Source organism: Microcebus murinus, chromosome 7, assembly GCF_040939455.1.
Source record: "Microcebus murinus isolate Inina chromosome 7, M.murinus_Inina_mat1.0, whole genome shotgun sequence".
Taxonomy (NCBI): Eukaryota; Metazoa; Chordata; class Mammalia; order Primates; family Cheirogaleidae; genus Microcebus; species Microcebus murinus.
The window spans coordinates 93,491,195-93,506,718 of NC_134110.1; the positions used below are offsets into that span (position 1 = coordinate 93,491,195).

The 15,524-nt window shown below is 36.9% G+C and overlaps 1 protein-coding gene across 1 annotated transcript in view; it reads right to left on the minus strand.

The window, feature by feature from the left end:
- Window positions 1-15,524, minus strand: part of NKAIN3 (sodium/potassium transporting ATPase interacting 3) — a 671,237-nt gene that overhangs the window by 160,003 nt on the left and 495,710 nt on the right. The window contains exon 4 of the mRNA XM_020288813.2: window positions 9,084-9,281. Within this exon, the coding sequence (XP_020144402.1) occupies window positions 9,084-9,281 (198 nt within the window). The remainder of the gene's footprint in view (window positions 1-9,083; window positions 9,282-15,524) is intronic.

Here is a 15,524-nt window from a genome sequence, read left to right on the forward strand (position 1 = left end):
GTTTCTGAACACAGATGTTTCCACAAAAGCCTTCTGAATCTTCCTGCATAACCATAAAGCCCTCTCGATATTTTGGTGGTCCAATGAGTGATTTCCTGGGTGAGTGGAAGTTTAGATAAACTGTTGCTTCCGTTTTCTGAGGATGGAACTGAATACAGAGACCAGAGATGGTGTGTAGGGAGTAACTTTACTTAAATCTTTTAATATTTCTGTGTAGTGCTTAGAAGTTGCTCAAAATTTTGGTACGGGCAGAGGTCATTTATTTTATATAAAAACAGCTTCTCTGGGAAAAAGGGTTAGTTTGGAAAGAATTTGGGGCAGGAGAGGTTGATTATGATTTCTTTCCTCTTACCAGCACCCAGAAAGGCCTTGTAAGCAAAAACGAACACCACCACCAACAAAAATCCAATATATTTAGCATACTATGAGTGTTGAAATCCTCCATTTTTGAAAAACAAAATGGTGGTTGGGAGATGTTTTCAAGGGTGAAAGGAGACATTTTAAACTGTTCACTCCACAAACCTTTTAACTATCAGACATAATTGCACTCTTGGTGTAAGTTTCAAATATTGGAGCTGCCAAGTAAAGTTCATCAATCCAATAAGAGAGTCACTAGCCTCATAGGTCCAAGAGAGTTTAGCACTGAACTTGGCAAAGGGCTCCAGGGCAATTGGACGTTTCCTTTTCCTACATCATGAGGAAGCTCAGTGAAGTAGACCGTGGATTCTGGAGTCTGTGTGCCTGGCTTTGAGATCCACCTTTACTTACTCACAAGCTGTGAGACCTTGGGCAAATTATTTGTTAATAACTTCTCTGTGTGTCCCAGTTTTCACATCTGTAAAATGACTATAATAATACCTACCTTTTGTGTCATGTCAAGAATTAAATGAGTTCATTGTTTGCAAAAAACTTATAACAGCTCCAAACATATACTAAGAGTTTGTTAAATAAATGCAAATGTTAACATAGAAATTAAACAAACTTTTAACTATATTTACATTTTTGGAGAGATACAGTTAAAAGCAATTGGGACTCATTTCAAAAGCTTAATTTTCACTTATCTTTTGACTTGCATTCTTATACTCTGTGGGCGTATATTACTGAATTAGCAATAGTATTATCTGTGCTCATCTTTGTGCAATTTACTCTACAAGTAGATAGAACAGATATCCAGACAGCCTTTGGAGAATAAAGATTCCACAGGATACCTTGTGGCCCAATGTTACTATTCACCCTTCTCTATTGAGTTTTAATTTATCTTTAAGCTGAATGTGTCTGGCATGAAGGGCAGAGAACACTGATGAAAGTTGAGGTGACCAGAGAGATACAATGCAAAGGACATAGGGATGATGGAAAACCAATTCTCAGAGCTCTACGACCCCAGCTCTGACCATGGTGACAGCCCCTAAAGATGTTAAAGAATGAGACTTGTCACCTATCAGACATGAGGGAGACTACATTGACAGTGAGGATTCAAGACAATTTATGTGTAAAATTAGCTCCAGAGACAGATCGATAAAGTGAGTTTTAAAGATCTTTTTCAGGGTCAGAGATTAGAATTTTCCTATTAGTTATAAAAATGAGCTCCTTTAAACATATATATTTATTTCTTGTTTAATAATTAACATGAGTGTATGGATCCATGTTTACCAGCAAATAACTAACACTGAAAGTTAAAAAAGTCTTTAAATTGAATATTCATTGTTATCGAACTATCTACCCCATAACGGAGTAGTCCACTAAAATGGAATGTCTAGTGATAACTAAGTTTTAAGAGTGCCTCCAAATGAACAAGTAAGTGTTATAAGATTTATGATTGCTTAATAATCTAAGGAAAACACCCATAATATCTCTTTTACTCTTCTATACAAATCATATTATTAAACTACATTATTTAAAATGTGATACAACACTTAAAAAACAGTTTTTGGGAAAACAAATCTATAATTCTATATCTTTCTTTTTTTGCATCCTAACTTTCTTCCTTGATTACTTATTTAAATCATGAAAATCTTTTCATGTTTTATATATGATCTTAATCTTAAAAATTAACATAGTTATTGCTTTTGATGTATTAATCATGTTAATGTACTGTAAATTGTTACAGCATGCTGTTAACTGTATGTGTTTAGACATAACCAGGTTTGCTATTATAAATACTATTAAAATGAACATCACACAGGTAGCTGTTTGTTTATGTTTCTGTTGAGTCATTTTTTAGGAGAAATTTCACTGAGTGGGTTTACAGGGACAAAATTTATGGACAGTTTAATGATCTTTGCAATAAAGAATGCCTCTACCAATAAGTGAATTGTAATTCTATGTGCTAGTATTTTTAACAGTTGCTAAATTAGTGAAAAATTTAACCTGCACTTAGGTTACTATCAAAGATAACATATTTTATCCTTTTGTTTACAATTTGGATATTTCTCCCTCATGTGAATACATTCGTTTGCAGGGTTCATTGACTTTGTTACTAAATTCTCATATTTATTAGTATTAATGTAAATGAGCTCATCATATATTGTAGATAATGACCCTTTGCTTGTCACATGTGATGCACATATTAAAGTTACTTGTTTTATTTTAGTCTTTTAAGATTTTATGTTTCCGATGTTTGGGTATTAAATGAGCAAAATACAGTGCAATAAAATGAGAGTAAATAGTAATAGAGATTCTTTCAAGCAGACATATTTTATCCATATTCTCTAGTACAAAAAGAAAATGCTATATTTTGGGTTGTAGTGCTTAACTATATATATTTGTGTGTGTGTGTGTGTATACACACATATATATATGTATATGCAGATTCTAATGCAGATTCTTTTTGTTTGGATTCTTGAGGATACAGGGAAAAGGAAAGTTGATCTGCTGCAAGACCACAACCCCACCTTTGAATTTGTTCTTCCACATTTTCTTTATGTTGAGAGTGATTTTACAAGTTTAGCCTATCTTAGTTGCTTTACTCCCATTAAGAGGGATATGGAAACAGTTTCTGGTGAAAATTAAAAATTATGTATGGTTAAATTCCAAGCAATATATTGTATGCATTTTTCATGTCAGATTCTTACTCTGAGCATTTAATACCACAGATTTAAAAAGGATATATAAATGTAAAAATATATATATATGTGTGTGTGTATATATATATATATGTGCTATATTTTGGGTTGTAGTGCTTAACTATATATATTTGTGTATGTGTGTGTGTGTGTGTGTATACATATATATATTTTCTTATATATTCTCATATATATGTATACACACATATACAAATATATATAGTTAAGTTATATATTCTCTTATATATATTCTCAGAAATATATGTATACACACACACATACACAAATATATATAGTTAAGCACTACAACTCAAAATATAGCACATATATATATATACATATATATATATAAACACACACACATATATATATATACATATATATATCCTTTTTAAATCTGTGATATTAAATGCCCAGAGTAAGAATCTGACATGAAAATGCATACAATATATTGCTTGGAATTTAACCATACATAGTTTTTAATTTTCACCAGAAACTGTTTCCATATCCCTTTTAATGGGAGTAAAGCAACTAAGATAAGCTAAACTTGTAAAATCACTCTCAACATAAAGAAAATGTGGAAGAACAAATTCAAAGGTAGGGTTATAGTCTTGCAGCAGATCAACTTTCCTTTTCCCTGTATCCTCAAGAATCCAAATAAAAAGAATCTGCATTAGAAATAATTTGAAAGCATGTTTTCTGGATAGTTTCTGTTTACCAAAGGGTTCAGGACAAAATCAAGACATAGCCTCATTAAATTGCTTCCATTGTTTAAAAATTATGCACTTTATATTTTGTAAACCTAAAATCTAGAAAATTTGTACAACAATTTACTCAACAGCTATGCATGAGTGACCACTCTGAGCTAGCTAGTATAGCCCTAGGTATTAGGGATACAGAGTAAATAAGAAGTCAAAGTCATGGCCCTCAGGGACATCCTACTGGCACTTAACTGGCTACTTAAATTCTTGTTTTACTGTAGTAATTCTGAGATTTTTCATGAAAATATATTCAGTAGTCAGCCAAATGTTCTTGCGAAGCTTAGGTAGGAAATGATTCTGGGAAACTGGAAGAGGAAAATAGATCCCTATTAAGTAAAAGTTCAGCCCTCAGAATAGGGATTTATGATTGCTGTGTCCTATGAAGGTTGTAGGAATCATATCTTCACACAGGAAATGAGGGTCAGGTGCAAGATTAAAGAACTCAGAATTCAACACACACGGCGCCACCAGGATGGAGCCCTTAGGACTTTGAAAGAAGGACCAGCCCACATAGGACAGGAACAAGCACAGAGCAATAGTAGCATCAATAATAATACTAGTAATAGCAATAAAAAGCTAATATTTATTGAGTGCTTCTGAACCAATGCACTGTGCAAAACTTTTTACCTACATTCTCTTAATTTCCAAGATGTCAAAGCACATCTTCCCTCTGGCTCCTGCATTTTTGTCTGTGCATTAACCCTTGCTGATTTTTGTTCCATGGTTTCTTTTTTTGTGTGTGTTTACCTACTTCAGACTTTGGAATCTCTTGTTCATTGGTCATTTATTCATACAGCAAATATGTACTTGCCATCATTCTGCTAGTTACTAAAACTACAGACATGAGCAAGTGAAAAAAAGGACGCAATTCCAGCTTGCAAGGAAATTGCATTCTGGTGTGGATGGACAGATCAGAGATACCGTGGTAATAAAACAATGTGCCCAGGCATGAGGTCATCTAGTATAGCCTGAGGTGAGTGAGTGGGGCAAGTCTAGGAAATGGTCTCAGTATCAGGAACACACAGGTCTTTAGTAGATCCTTGTGTATAATAGTCATACTACATATAGTTATAATATGTAATATATTATACTATTATACATTATGCTACCTATAATATATATATGTATATATAGACACATGTATGTGTTATGTGTACATTTAGTATTACTGTTATATTTGGATGGGGTTAACAGTACAAATGTCCATTAATAGGGGACCATTAAATAAACAATGAAACACTGACATATTGATATGGAAATAGCTATAAAATGTATAAGGAAAAAAGAAAGGGCTCATAAGTGCGCATATCATACGCTAGCTTTTGTGTGGTGCAATAGAAATATATAGTCATATTTTCTTGTATTTGTATAAAAACATGCTGGACTCACGCAAAACACTGAAACAAAAACAAACAGAATAAAAGTGTGTGTCTTTTTGGGAGCAGAGATGATAGAACCAGGCACATGGGTCCCAAACGTGGGAGGGAGTGTTTTCACTGCATACAATTTATGCCTTTGAACCAAGTGAGTGTACTTTCTATTTTTAAAAATGAAATTAGCATATCCTGAAACGTTTTGGAGAAAGACGTCTACTAGCGGAAAGATGCCTGCTAGTGGCCAGGTGGATGAGAACCGAGGCTGGGGTGGGAGGGAGAAGGGATGGGGTGGAGAACCCGCCCCACTAACCCTCTGCTCTTGGAGAGCCGCAGGTAGGAATGAGCAGGAAGGCCTGCGGGCGGCAGAACGCACCAGGCTGTGCACAGAGGGTGGCTGGGCTCCCCTGGCGCAGTGCCAGGAGGTGAGGGTGGGAGTCCAGTCGGGCACTCACCAGGAGGATCTCATGCTACAGCAGGGAACTTGGATTTCATCCTGAAGCTGATGGGAATCACTGAAGAGTGATCGGAGATTTGCACTTTGGAGTCATCGCCCTGGGAGCAAGGGGCATGCCTGATGGATGGGGCAGGTCACATCATCTACAGCCAGGTTCTGGCTACTGTCTTTGATGCCTCACCTTCTGGGACGGTTGCATTTTGCTCCTCCCTTCATTGCGTCCACAACCTTTCTTTGGTGCGCACGCTGATCTTCAGCCTGGTGTTGCGACAGCTTGCAGGAGCCTTGCTATAGGTCTCCGTGAGTTAGGGCAATGGGAACCCTCTCTCAGCTTTGTACGCTCTGTCTTCCCTCAGCGGGACAGCCCAGGAAGGGAGCCCAGGCTCACGGATGCCCTGCAGGGCTCGGCCGCGCTGAAAGGAGCTCCTGACTCCAGAGGGGGACATGGGAGGCTGGGGGATTTGCTCCCTGAGCCCCTGTCCCATCTTAGAATCCTGCCTATCGCCACCTTTCTGAGTTCTGTTATTTTTTCGTTTCCACCTAGCTTGTGCACAGTTCTTATGTTCACATAAGCATGGTTATGACTGAGGTCTCTTTTGTTCCAGTCCCAAGCTCTGCTCGTACCTGGGATGATTGTTCAGGCAGTATTCCCCGGCTGAGTTGTATTCCATGGGCAAATCGTTCAAACACTTCCCTCTGATTTGGAAGACAGCTGCTGACCTTAAACCCCCAGGACCCCCTCTTCTATCCTGGACACCTCTGTCAGTCCCTCCTCTAGATTCTAGGCATTTCTGTACCTCCAGTATTAAAGGGGTAACCCCTGCTGCCCATGCCTCTCAGGCTATTAAATATTCCAACCATCACCCTGGTTTTTCAGTAACCGGGCAAACATCTCAGCACATATTAGGCACCTGGTATATGAATGACTCTCCTATCGTCAGAGTTTTTAAAAAATCACAGTTCTAATAATTGTAAACATAATCATATGAAATAAGCAAAAACCACAATAAACCCATATAAAATCAACCACACCAATAACACATAATTTGATAGTTGTGAAATAATTTCAGGATATATTTTATTTTAATATTAATATAAAAAGATAAAATATTGAAAATCTTGTCTTGCAGGTATACAGCACAAGAAAAGTCAGAGAGTAGCAACCAGGTTTTTATTTCCAGGATGCTGAACAGTATAGTCAGGATAACTGTTCATGGTGGCAGCTTTGAATGTTCATAAGATAATATGTTGAGGAATTCATTTATAAGTTATAAGTACCTTTAGGTGGCAATATCTACAGTTTATTTAGCTTTCCCTTTAGGAAGTGTTTTTCTGAGACAGTCCAGCTCCTTTTCAAACAAATACTTTCACCTTGCTATTTATCTGAATTGGAGTTACTATGGGGAAATGACTTTTTGATTCCTCAATATTCCGCTGCATTATAAAGATTTGGACACTATGCCATCATTCCACAGAAACAGTTTAGCAATTTACCTTAGAGTTTTTTTAAAAGAAGAGTGACCTTCCCACATATGAAAGATTCTAGAAAAATGTTTTCCATGTTACAAAAATTAATAACCTTTATGATGTAGTATACAATAGAGTTTTTATACCTTAAAATAGCCTGAAAAAATTTTTAAAAATTGCCTCCATGATATTTTGGAGGCAAACAATTATTAAACATACATATTTTACTATAGTTTCATATGTAACTGCTAGGTTAAAGAAAGATCAGAGAATAGGGAAAGGTTGATAAGCATATATTGACAAATGGTAGTATATTTATACCTATAAATATGATTACAAAAACCTAGAATGATCATTTTACCTGTTATATGTCTAAAAGAAAATTCCTTGGCATTGCGGCACAATCCCTTTCTTTGAATTCAGTGTCAAATTTGCCTTTCTTTGAACCAGAGCACTAAAAGATCTTTGATTTTTGGCTTATTCTAATCTTTAATCTTTCTCAAAAATTGTAATTCAAATGTGCTCTAAGCCAACATTTTAAAACTTGAGACATCCAGATTAAAGAACAATAATTAATAGATTGAGTAAATGAGGTAAGACCCCTACACTGGTGGCCCTAACAACCCGCACCTCCAGAATTCTTGCCTTTCTATGGCACCCACTCACATTGACTCTGGGCTCAGTCATATGACTTGCTGTAGCCAATGAAACAATAGGAAACATTAGCCAAGTAGAGGCCTAATAAACGTTCGCATATTGGGGCTTTTCCTCTTAGAAACCACCTGCGTTGTTATCAGAGAGGGTAAAGTTTTCTGCAGAAAGAGAAGCCATGTGGAGGAGAATGGGGGCCAACAGCCAGTGCTGCACATGTAAGTGAGGCCTCCTTGGACGTGGCCATCCCAGCAGAGCTCCCAACTGGCAGGCTGACATGAGTGACTGTAGCCAATACACGTGGCATTTACATGAGAGACCCCAGCTAACATCATGTGGAGCAGAAGAACTACTCAGCTGAGCCTTGCCCAAATTCCTGAGCCATAGAACTCTAAACAATAAATTGACAGAATGAGTTATAGTAAGGATTTCTCAAAGTTATTTTTATAGATAATTCCAAGGTTACTTTTTCACTGACATGCCCCTCTCATATTTCCGCTATTTATTCAGTTATTTATGATTGAGCCTGTGTCTCTTATTCTCGCTAACAGTAACCAGTTGGATAAAAGAATTGAGATGGTTAAAAAGTGTGGTTGAGAATGGCTTTATTGTATATTGATTCAAACTAAATGGTAAGTCCTTGCTGGGTCTCAAAGGAACACCCTTTCTGATGATGTTATACATCCTTAAATTAATCCCACTTCACACTGTGGTCAACTGTGGGTGGGGCAGTTGGGTGGAAGGAAATTACCTTTAAGGAATCCGAGGCACATAAACCTTTTGTGGTATAATCAAGCCATTTCACTTCTCTGTTCTCTTTACGAAATTATACCCTGCTACTAAATTTTAGGCACCAAAATGCTGAAAGTCTCTGGAGGGATTTGTGTTTTAAGGAATTATTATTTGAAATGTGAAGTTTATTAGATTGACCGAGCCATTGGGTGTATGTGTTTTCACCCTTTTTTGCTCTGGAAGTCATGTGCATTAGTAGAAGAGCCTGAAGTAGCTAAAGGACATCTGGGAGATGGTGATACTATTTCACTGGGTGGTGTGGGTTGTATTTCAAGTTAGGAACTATAGTAACTAACTGCTTCTAAAAACAAAAAGTCTGGATGCTAAGAGGACAAAGATATGACCTTCCATCAAGATGGCTAGTGATACTATAATTGCTGTTATTTCTGTCATTTAAAGGATGTTCTCTGTGTGCTCATCTGTGGCACTTTCTACCAAGTAGGTGTGGAGAGAAGGTTTAGATGCAAAAAGCCAATAAAGAAGAGTCCTGGTCAGATAATGACGCAAAAGTGACACTTACGGAGAGTAGTATTTGGATGGCGCTGTGGATGACCTCCAGGTACTGGAAATCGACGAAGCAGCCCGTGACGGAAACATATGTGTAATCGTCCATCATGCCGTGGGCTGAGGGTGGCAGCACTCTCCGCACACAGCCCGGCCCATGTTCTCTCCACCATGACCGATGCACAGAGATGTTGAATGTCATTAGGTCTGTATCCTAGGTGGGCAGGAGACAGAGAGCAAAAGGAGGCAATCATATTACATCGCATCTTTGACTTTGACCTTGGGAAGAATTCGGGATGGATGAAATTGCTGAAATGATTTCAACTTTAAGTGAAAAGTGAAAAAAGACAAAGCCAGCAATGGCTATATGCAACGTATGCGTAAACTATAATATTACTTATATATGTTATACATATTATAATTATTCAACGTGGAGATACAATCATTTGAATAATATTTACATTTTAAAGTTAACACATATAAAAAATCCATAGACAAGACCCTCCATATGTGTTATTTAAAAAGCAATTTTTATTTTGAAACAGTTTTTTTTCTGCATTACCATCATGGGCTAACTTTTACTGTCTGCATACGGCATGCTAGACAATACTCTAAGTGAATATCATACAGCATATTCTTTAATGTTCATGTAGGTTCTGTTATTATCAACCTAATTTATAGTAGGCTGAAAAATTGTCCCCCTACAAGACATTTATGTTCTAATCCCTGAAACTTATTAATTGTACTTTATAAGGCATAAAAGGACTTCACGGACATGATTAAATTAAGGATTGTGAGATGGGGAGATTATTCTGGATTATCTGAGTGGACCCTAAATGCAATCATATATATTCTTATAAAAGGGAGGCAGAGGGAGATTAGACACGAGGAAGAAGAGGAGAAAGCAATGTGACCATAAAGGCAGAGACTGGGGTGTTGCAGCCACCACCAAGCAATGCTGGTAGCTACCAGAAGCAGGAAGAGGCAAGGAAAGATTCTCCTTTAAAGCTCCAGAGGGAGCATGGCTTTCCCAACACCTCGCACTCAGCTCAATGAAGCTGATTTCAGACTCTGGACTCTAGAACTGTGGGAGAATACATCTCTGTTGTTTCAGCGGTTAGGTTTGTGGTAATTTGTTACAGTAGCCATGAGAAACTATTTAATAACACAGGTAAGGAAATTAAGTCACAGAGAAGAAAATTAATTTGCACAAGGTAGCACAGCTAGTTGGTGGTAGAGCTAGGACTTGATCCCATGCAGTTGGTACTTTTAGGTATGATGTGTACTCTCATATTACCTGCTGTCTTTTCCCTCCTAGCCCCTGACCATTCCTCATATCCTGAAGGGAGGTAGGTCCTTCCTCCTCAGTAGTTTGCAGAAAATAGCACCACAGTTAGTCAAAAGAACAAAGAAGACAAACCTTAAATTTTCATATCAAAACATGCTTTCAGAGCATATTTGGAGACAACAGCCTAGGTTTCTGATCCTCAAGACACACCCTTTAATATTTCTGAAGTGTCATCTATCAAGGACTAAGATCATACTATTTTTGTCATAAACAATAGATTAAAAAGAATAGATGAGAGACCAGGTTCCTGACTTACAAGTAAACCAAAGATTACAACTGCCCATGTGGAGCAAGAAGGAGGTGGTGGGAGAGGGCATGGTGGCCCCTGGACCAGTGCGCTCACGGCAGGGCAGCTGGGGGCCCGAGTGAAGTCAGCTATTGTTGATTTTCCAGCCTCCACTCGCTCCGAGTGTGCTCCATTGTCAGTGCTCGGGGACAGTGCTGGAGCAAGCACCATCGTGGCTTTTGCTGAGAGGCCAGAGGCTGGCTGCTGACCACACAACCAACTAACCCACGTCTGTGCATTCCAAGGTCCCCCTGAGGACAGTCTCCAACTCAGTGGCCCAGGACACTCTTGAGTGCCTCAAACTGAGATTGGAACTCTGAAAACTTAGGGGAAGCCAGTGGGAAATGAAAGCCTTGAATTTATGCACAGTGACACTGACAGTAACCAGGGTAGAGGTCTCAGGCCAAGGACAGTGGGGAAACCCTGAACATGCTGCTGCGTATGGGAAGTGAATCACGACATTAGAAACATTCCTGGTGCAAGTCAGTAGGCAAAGTTACTATACACTTTTAGATTTTCCTCAGTTCAAGGAATTCAAAGTAACATTATAAGCATGTCTCACATTATCTCAATAATAAAACATTTTACATCTTTTTTTTTCCAGTTGTTGGTTTGCTATTCAGTTACCTTCACAGTTACAGCACTTTATTGACAATAAAACATTTACATCATATTTTTGGTTGTTGGTTTGCTACATGTATCATTTGCAGTTACTCTCTGAAGGGAAAATATTATAGAAAAATAATTGCTTTAGCTAGTGAATTCAGTTTAACACAAGACAATTTACCTGCAGGCAAACTTCAGAGATGCACACTGATTGCTCTCTTTCTTGGTCATCAGATTTAATTTCTTACAGTTAGATTTGATCATTACAAAACTATATATTATTTTTCATCTTAATAGAGTTCATTAGTTTCAGGATGAACTAGCATCATCTCAAAATTCATAGCAATTTCTATAGTTTAAGCATTCTTACCCAATGACCTTTTCTATTGTAGACTATAAGTTCCTTTCAATATGACTTTAACTAAAATTTATATTATACAAATAAAACAAGAGTCAACTTATGAACTAATCATACATATTTGTTACACTCATAAAATCTCCCAGCATAGTTCTCACTTAATTTGTTGGAACTATAACATATTCATAAACTGTACTATTCTTTGCAATGACTGCATTAAAATTGCAGTGAGAATATCAATAGCTCCAAATTATAGTTAAAGTCCAAACTACTTAAGTTTTTTGTTATTGCAGCTCAGAAAATGATACCCAGAAGTACAGTGCTTTGGTGTGCTGAGTACTTTGAACTGAAGGACATTGGAAGCTCTCATAAACAAAGTCTCTTTCTGACCTTTTCCAGCTCTTCTTTCTCCTGTTCCTTTTTCCCAAGGCCAGGTCATAGAAACTAGAATTTCTCTTCCCCAAGATAGGTCGTAGAAACCAGAAGTCTTCTCCCCTCAAGTCAGCCATAAAACCTAGAAATATTACTCTGACCGTCCCCTTTCTGTGTAAGAGTTGGCCATAAAGAAATTCTCTGACCTACCTTGTCTGATAGTAAATCATAAGACTGTCATTCTGAAGGGTCCTGGCCTGTGTCCAGGAGGAAGAAATGCCACACAGAAAGGCCAAGAAGACTCTGAACAGACAGGCCGTGCTGGGTCTGTCTATTACCATTAGGTCACCATTTTGTTCAACCTCATTTCTACACGACTGTCCATTATATGTCAAACCTAAATATAAAAATAGACAGTTTCCCCCGAATCTTTATATTTTCATTTTTGAGGGTGCCCATATCATATAAAACTTTGATTAAATAAATCTGTTATGATTTTTTTCTTGTTAATATCTCATTTGTTTTAGGAGTGTCGACTGTGAACCTTGTAATGGGGATGAAGGGTATTATACCCTTTCCACCCCTACATTGTAAATTTTATCTTAAGTTTGCATCTGATTTCTATCCCTTTCAGTACTAGACTTCAAACATTAAAGAAAAAAAACCCGTGACACATGACAACTCAATTTCCCATACTAGGGACATTAAAGGAAATGCAACACGGAAAACAAAATTTTTTTAAAAAGAAAAGTAAATAAATATAAAAGATCACTTTTATTGTTGAAGCTTGTAGTTACCACATCAAAGCCTGTAGTTTTGGAATACATGGGTTAATGCTGAACCATAGATCAAGAAAATAGTTTAAAAAATAATTTTGAGTAGCTCAAATGCCGTTTCTCTTTTACTTTTTATAAATAGACTATTATGTAATGATTTAAGCACACCAATTAAGGAAGTTGACAACAGATACAACTGAGGCCTTTGCTTTTGTTTTTAGAATTAAACAGATATAAATAATGATATTTTTATTTATGGAAATGTATGTGAAGGGTAGCAGAATAACACCATACCAAAATATACCTCTTTGACATACAGATTACTTTGAGCTGAAGGTAACTGAGAAGAAGATATGAGAAATTTCCTCTGCTCTTCCCCTGTTTGCCTAAAAGCAGGACATAAATTTACAAAGGTGTCCCTCCTTTCCTCTCTATGAGGAGGGACTAAGGTAAATTACCTGAGATAATTTTAGACCCTTGTTAGCTTGGAGAAGGCATCAGAGGAATCTACACAACAAATTTACCAGCCAGACTTCATCTACCATTAGTTTTCCATAACTGGCCGGCCCCACCCGTGTATGTGCTTGTTTTTAGCTTAAGATAGTATTTAAGTCTGAATTTAAGCCACCTCTCTGAAAATTGCTAATTTTTTCCTGGGTATCTTCCATGTACATATGAGACACACATGTTAATAAGCTTCTGTTTGTTTTTCTCTTGTTAATCTCTCTTTTGTTAAGGGGATCCCATCTAAGAACTAAGGAGGATAGAGAAAAAATTATTTTTCCTCCTTTACATATGTTATTGCCAAAAAACTGTTTGTGGAACAGGGAATAAGAGAGCAAGGATAAAAGAAAAGAAATCAGAAAATGAAACCAAGTATTAGGGCTTGCGGGGTGTGAGGACAGCCTGGGGAGAAGCCGGTCAAGGAGGTGGGGAAGGCACAATTTTACCTTTGCCCTCCTAGAGTTCTCAGCTGGGCCTGAGAATTAAATTGACAAGGGACAGATTATCAGGAGAGAAAAGCATACAAATTTATTTAATATCACATTTGCAAGACATAGAGTCCTCATAAGGCAATGAAGACCCAAAGAAGCAGTTAGAGCTGACCATTTATATGCCGATTTGGACAAAAAGTAGAAAACTGTGAAAATGTGACAAAGCAAGGAGGGGCGGCCTAGGCTAGTTAACCATGGAGAAGTGGCTAGCAAGAGGAGGGTTAATCTAACAAGTTTTGTTAGTACAGAGTTCTCTAACCCTTGACTCCCCATCTTATCAGGAAGACCTGATAAGAAGGTCTTCCTCCAGGTGCAGGGAGAGCATCTTTCACGAGGGAGTTTATCTCCTGTGTTTAGGAAGGTCAGAGTGCCCTTCTTGTATTTGTTATCTTTCTCTCGTTAATTCAAAATAATCAATATGCCAAAGTGACATATATTGGGATGTGGTGTTTGGAACTCCTTTAGGGCCAAAAGAACAGAAAATTTTAGGGAAGATGGTAATGTCATTGACTCAAAGCCTTCTAAAAAAAGACCACTATTGAATTTCCTGATTAGTAGGGCAATGGGGACTTTACAAAGTTCAATTCCAAGAGAGCACTGGGAGTAAAAATCTACATTATAAGAACTCGAGGGGGCTAAGAGGAGAGGATTTAATGTAGTTTTTTTCATGAAGTTTGGGAGTCAAGATAGTAAGAGCATATCATAGCCAAAGATATTGGCTTCAAGGGTGGGCAAGGAGAGTAAAGGTTAAAACCTGGAGAATCAGGTGTGAGATATATCTTCTCATAGTCATAAAGTTGTGACTTAACAGAAATTTATTCCAGAATATCTACTGTTACTCTCCGTTACTCTAACATATATTTCAGTTAATATAAATGTTTGAGTTCTTTTATCTCATCAATGGGGACTATAAACTTATTTCCATATTATTTAAATATTTGAATTAAAAAAAAAGATTTGCAGAATTCTTTGAAATACTGTTCATTAATTGTGTATGTGGACATGCCTGCCCACATTTTATTCATTGTAAGTATAGTTGCAATATTGAAATCAGCTCACATCCTAAAAAAATTAAATATTCACTTTTTATAGTATACCACCATACAATTTCTCTTTAGTCAAGGACCTAGTCTCTCTCCTATTCTTCGTTCTTTTAATCATCTGCTTTTTGATATATGTCTAATTTAACTTTAGCTAATCCTTTCTATTTCTAGAAATGGATTCCCAACTTCTAATAATATTCATTTCTTTCTTTCTCCTTAGTTGCAGCTCAGAGGGTTATTGAATCCACTTTTGTATAGCTATCTACTTTCCTTGTCTTTTTACTTTTTTAAAAATCATAACCCAGCCCATCTGGAAGTGAAACTATGACCTTAAAGAGAAGTCTATATGTGTTTAAGAAGTTAGAATTTACTCAATTTTAGAGAGTTAGCTTTGAGCTTATATTGATGTAGTAGAATTCGTGCCAATTGAAACTTCTTTTGAAATATTTGTTCATCTCAGAATATGAATTCAAAAAGTAAAATCAACTGTCTTATATTTCTAATTATTTTCTTTTCACTGAAATACTAAACATTTCAGAGATCACTATGAATCTATATAATAAAGGACAAACACAGTGATTAGTAGTGTGGTTTAAGTGTTTGGATCCTGTAATACAAAGACTTAGCACCAGTTCAAACATATCAACAGTTATATGATATTGTTCTATATTAA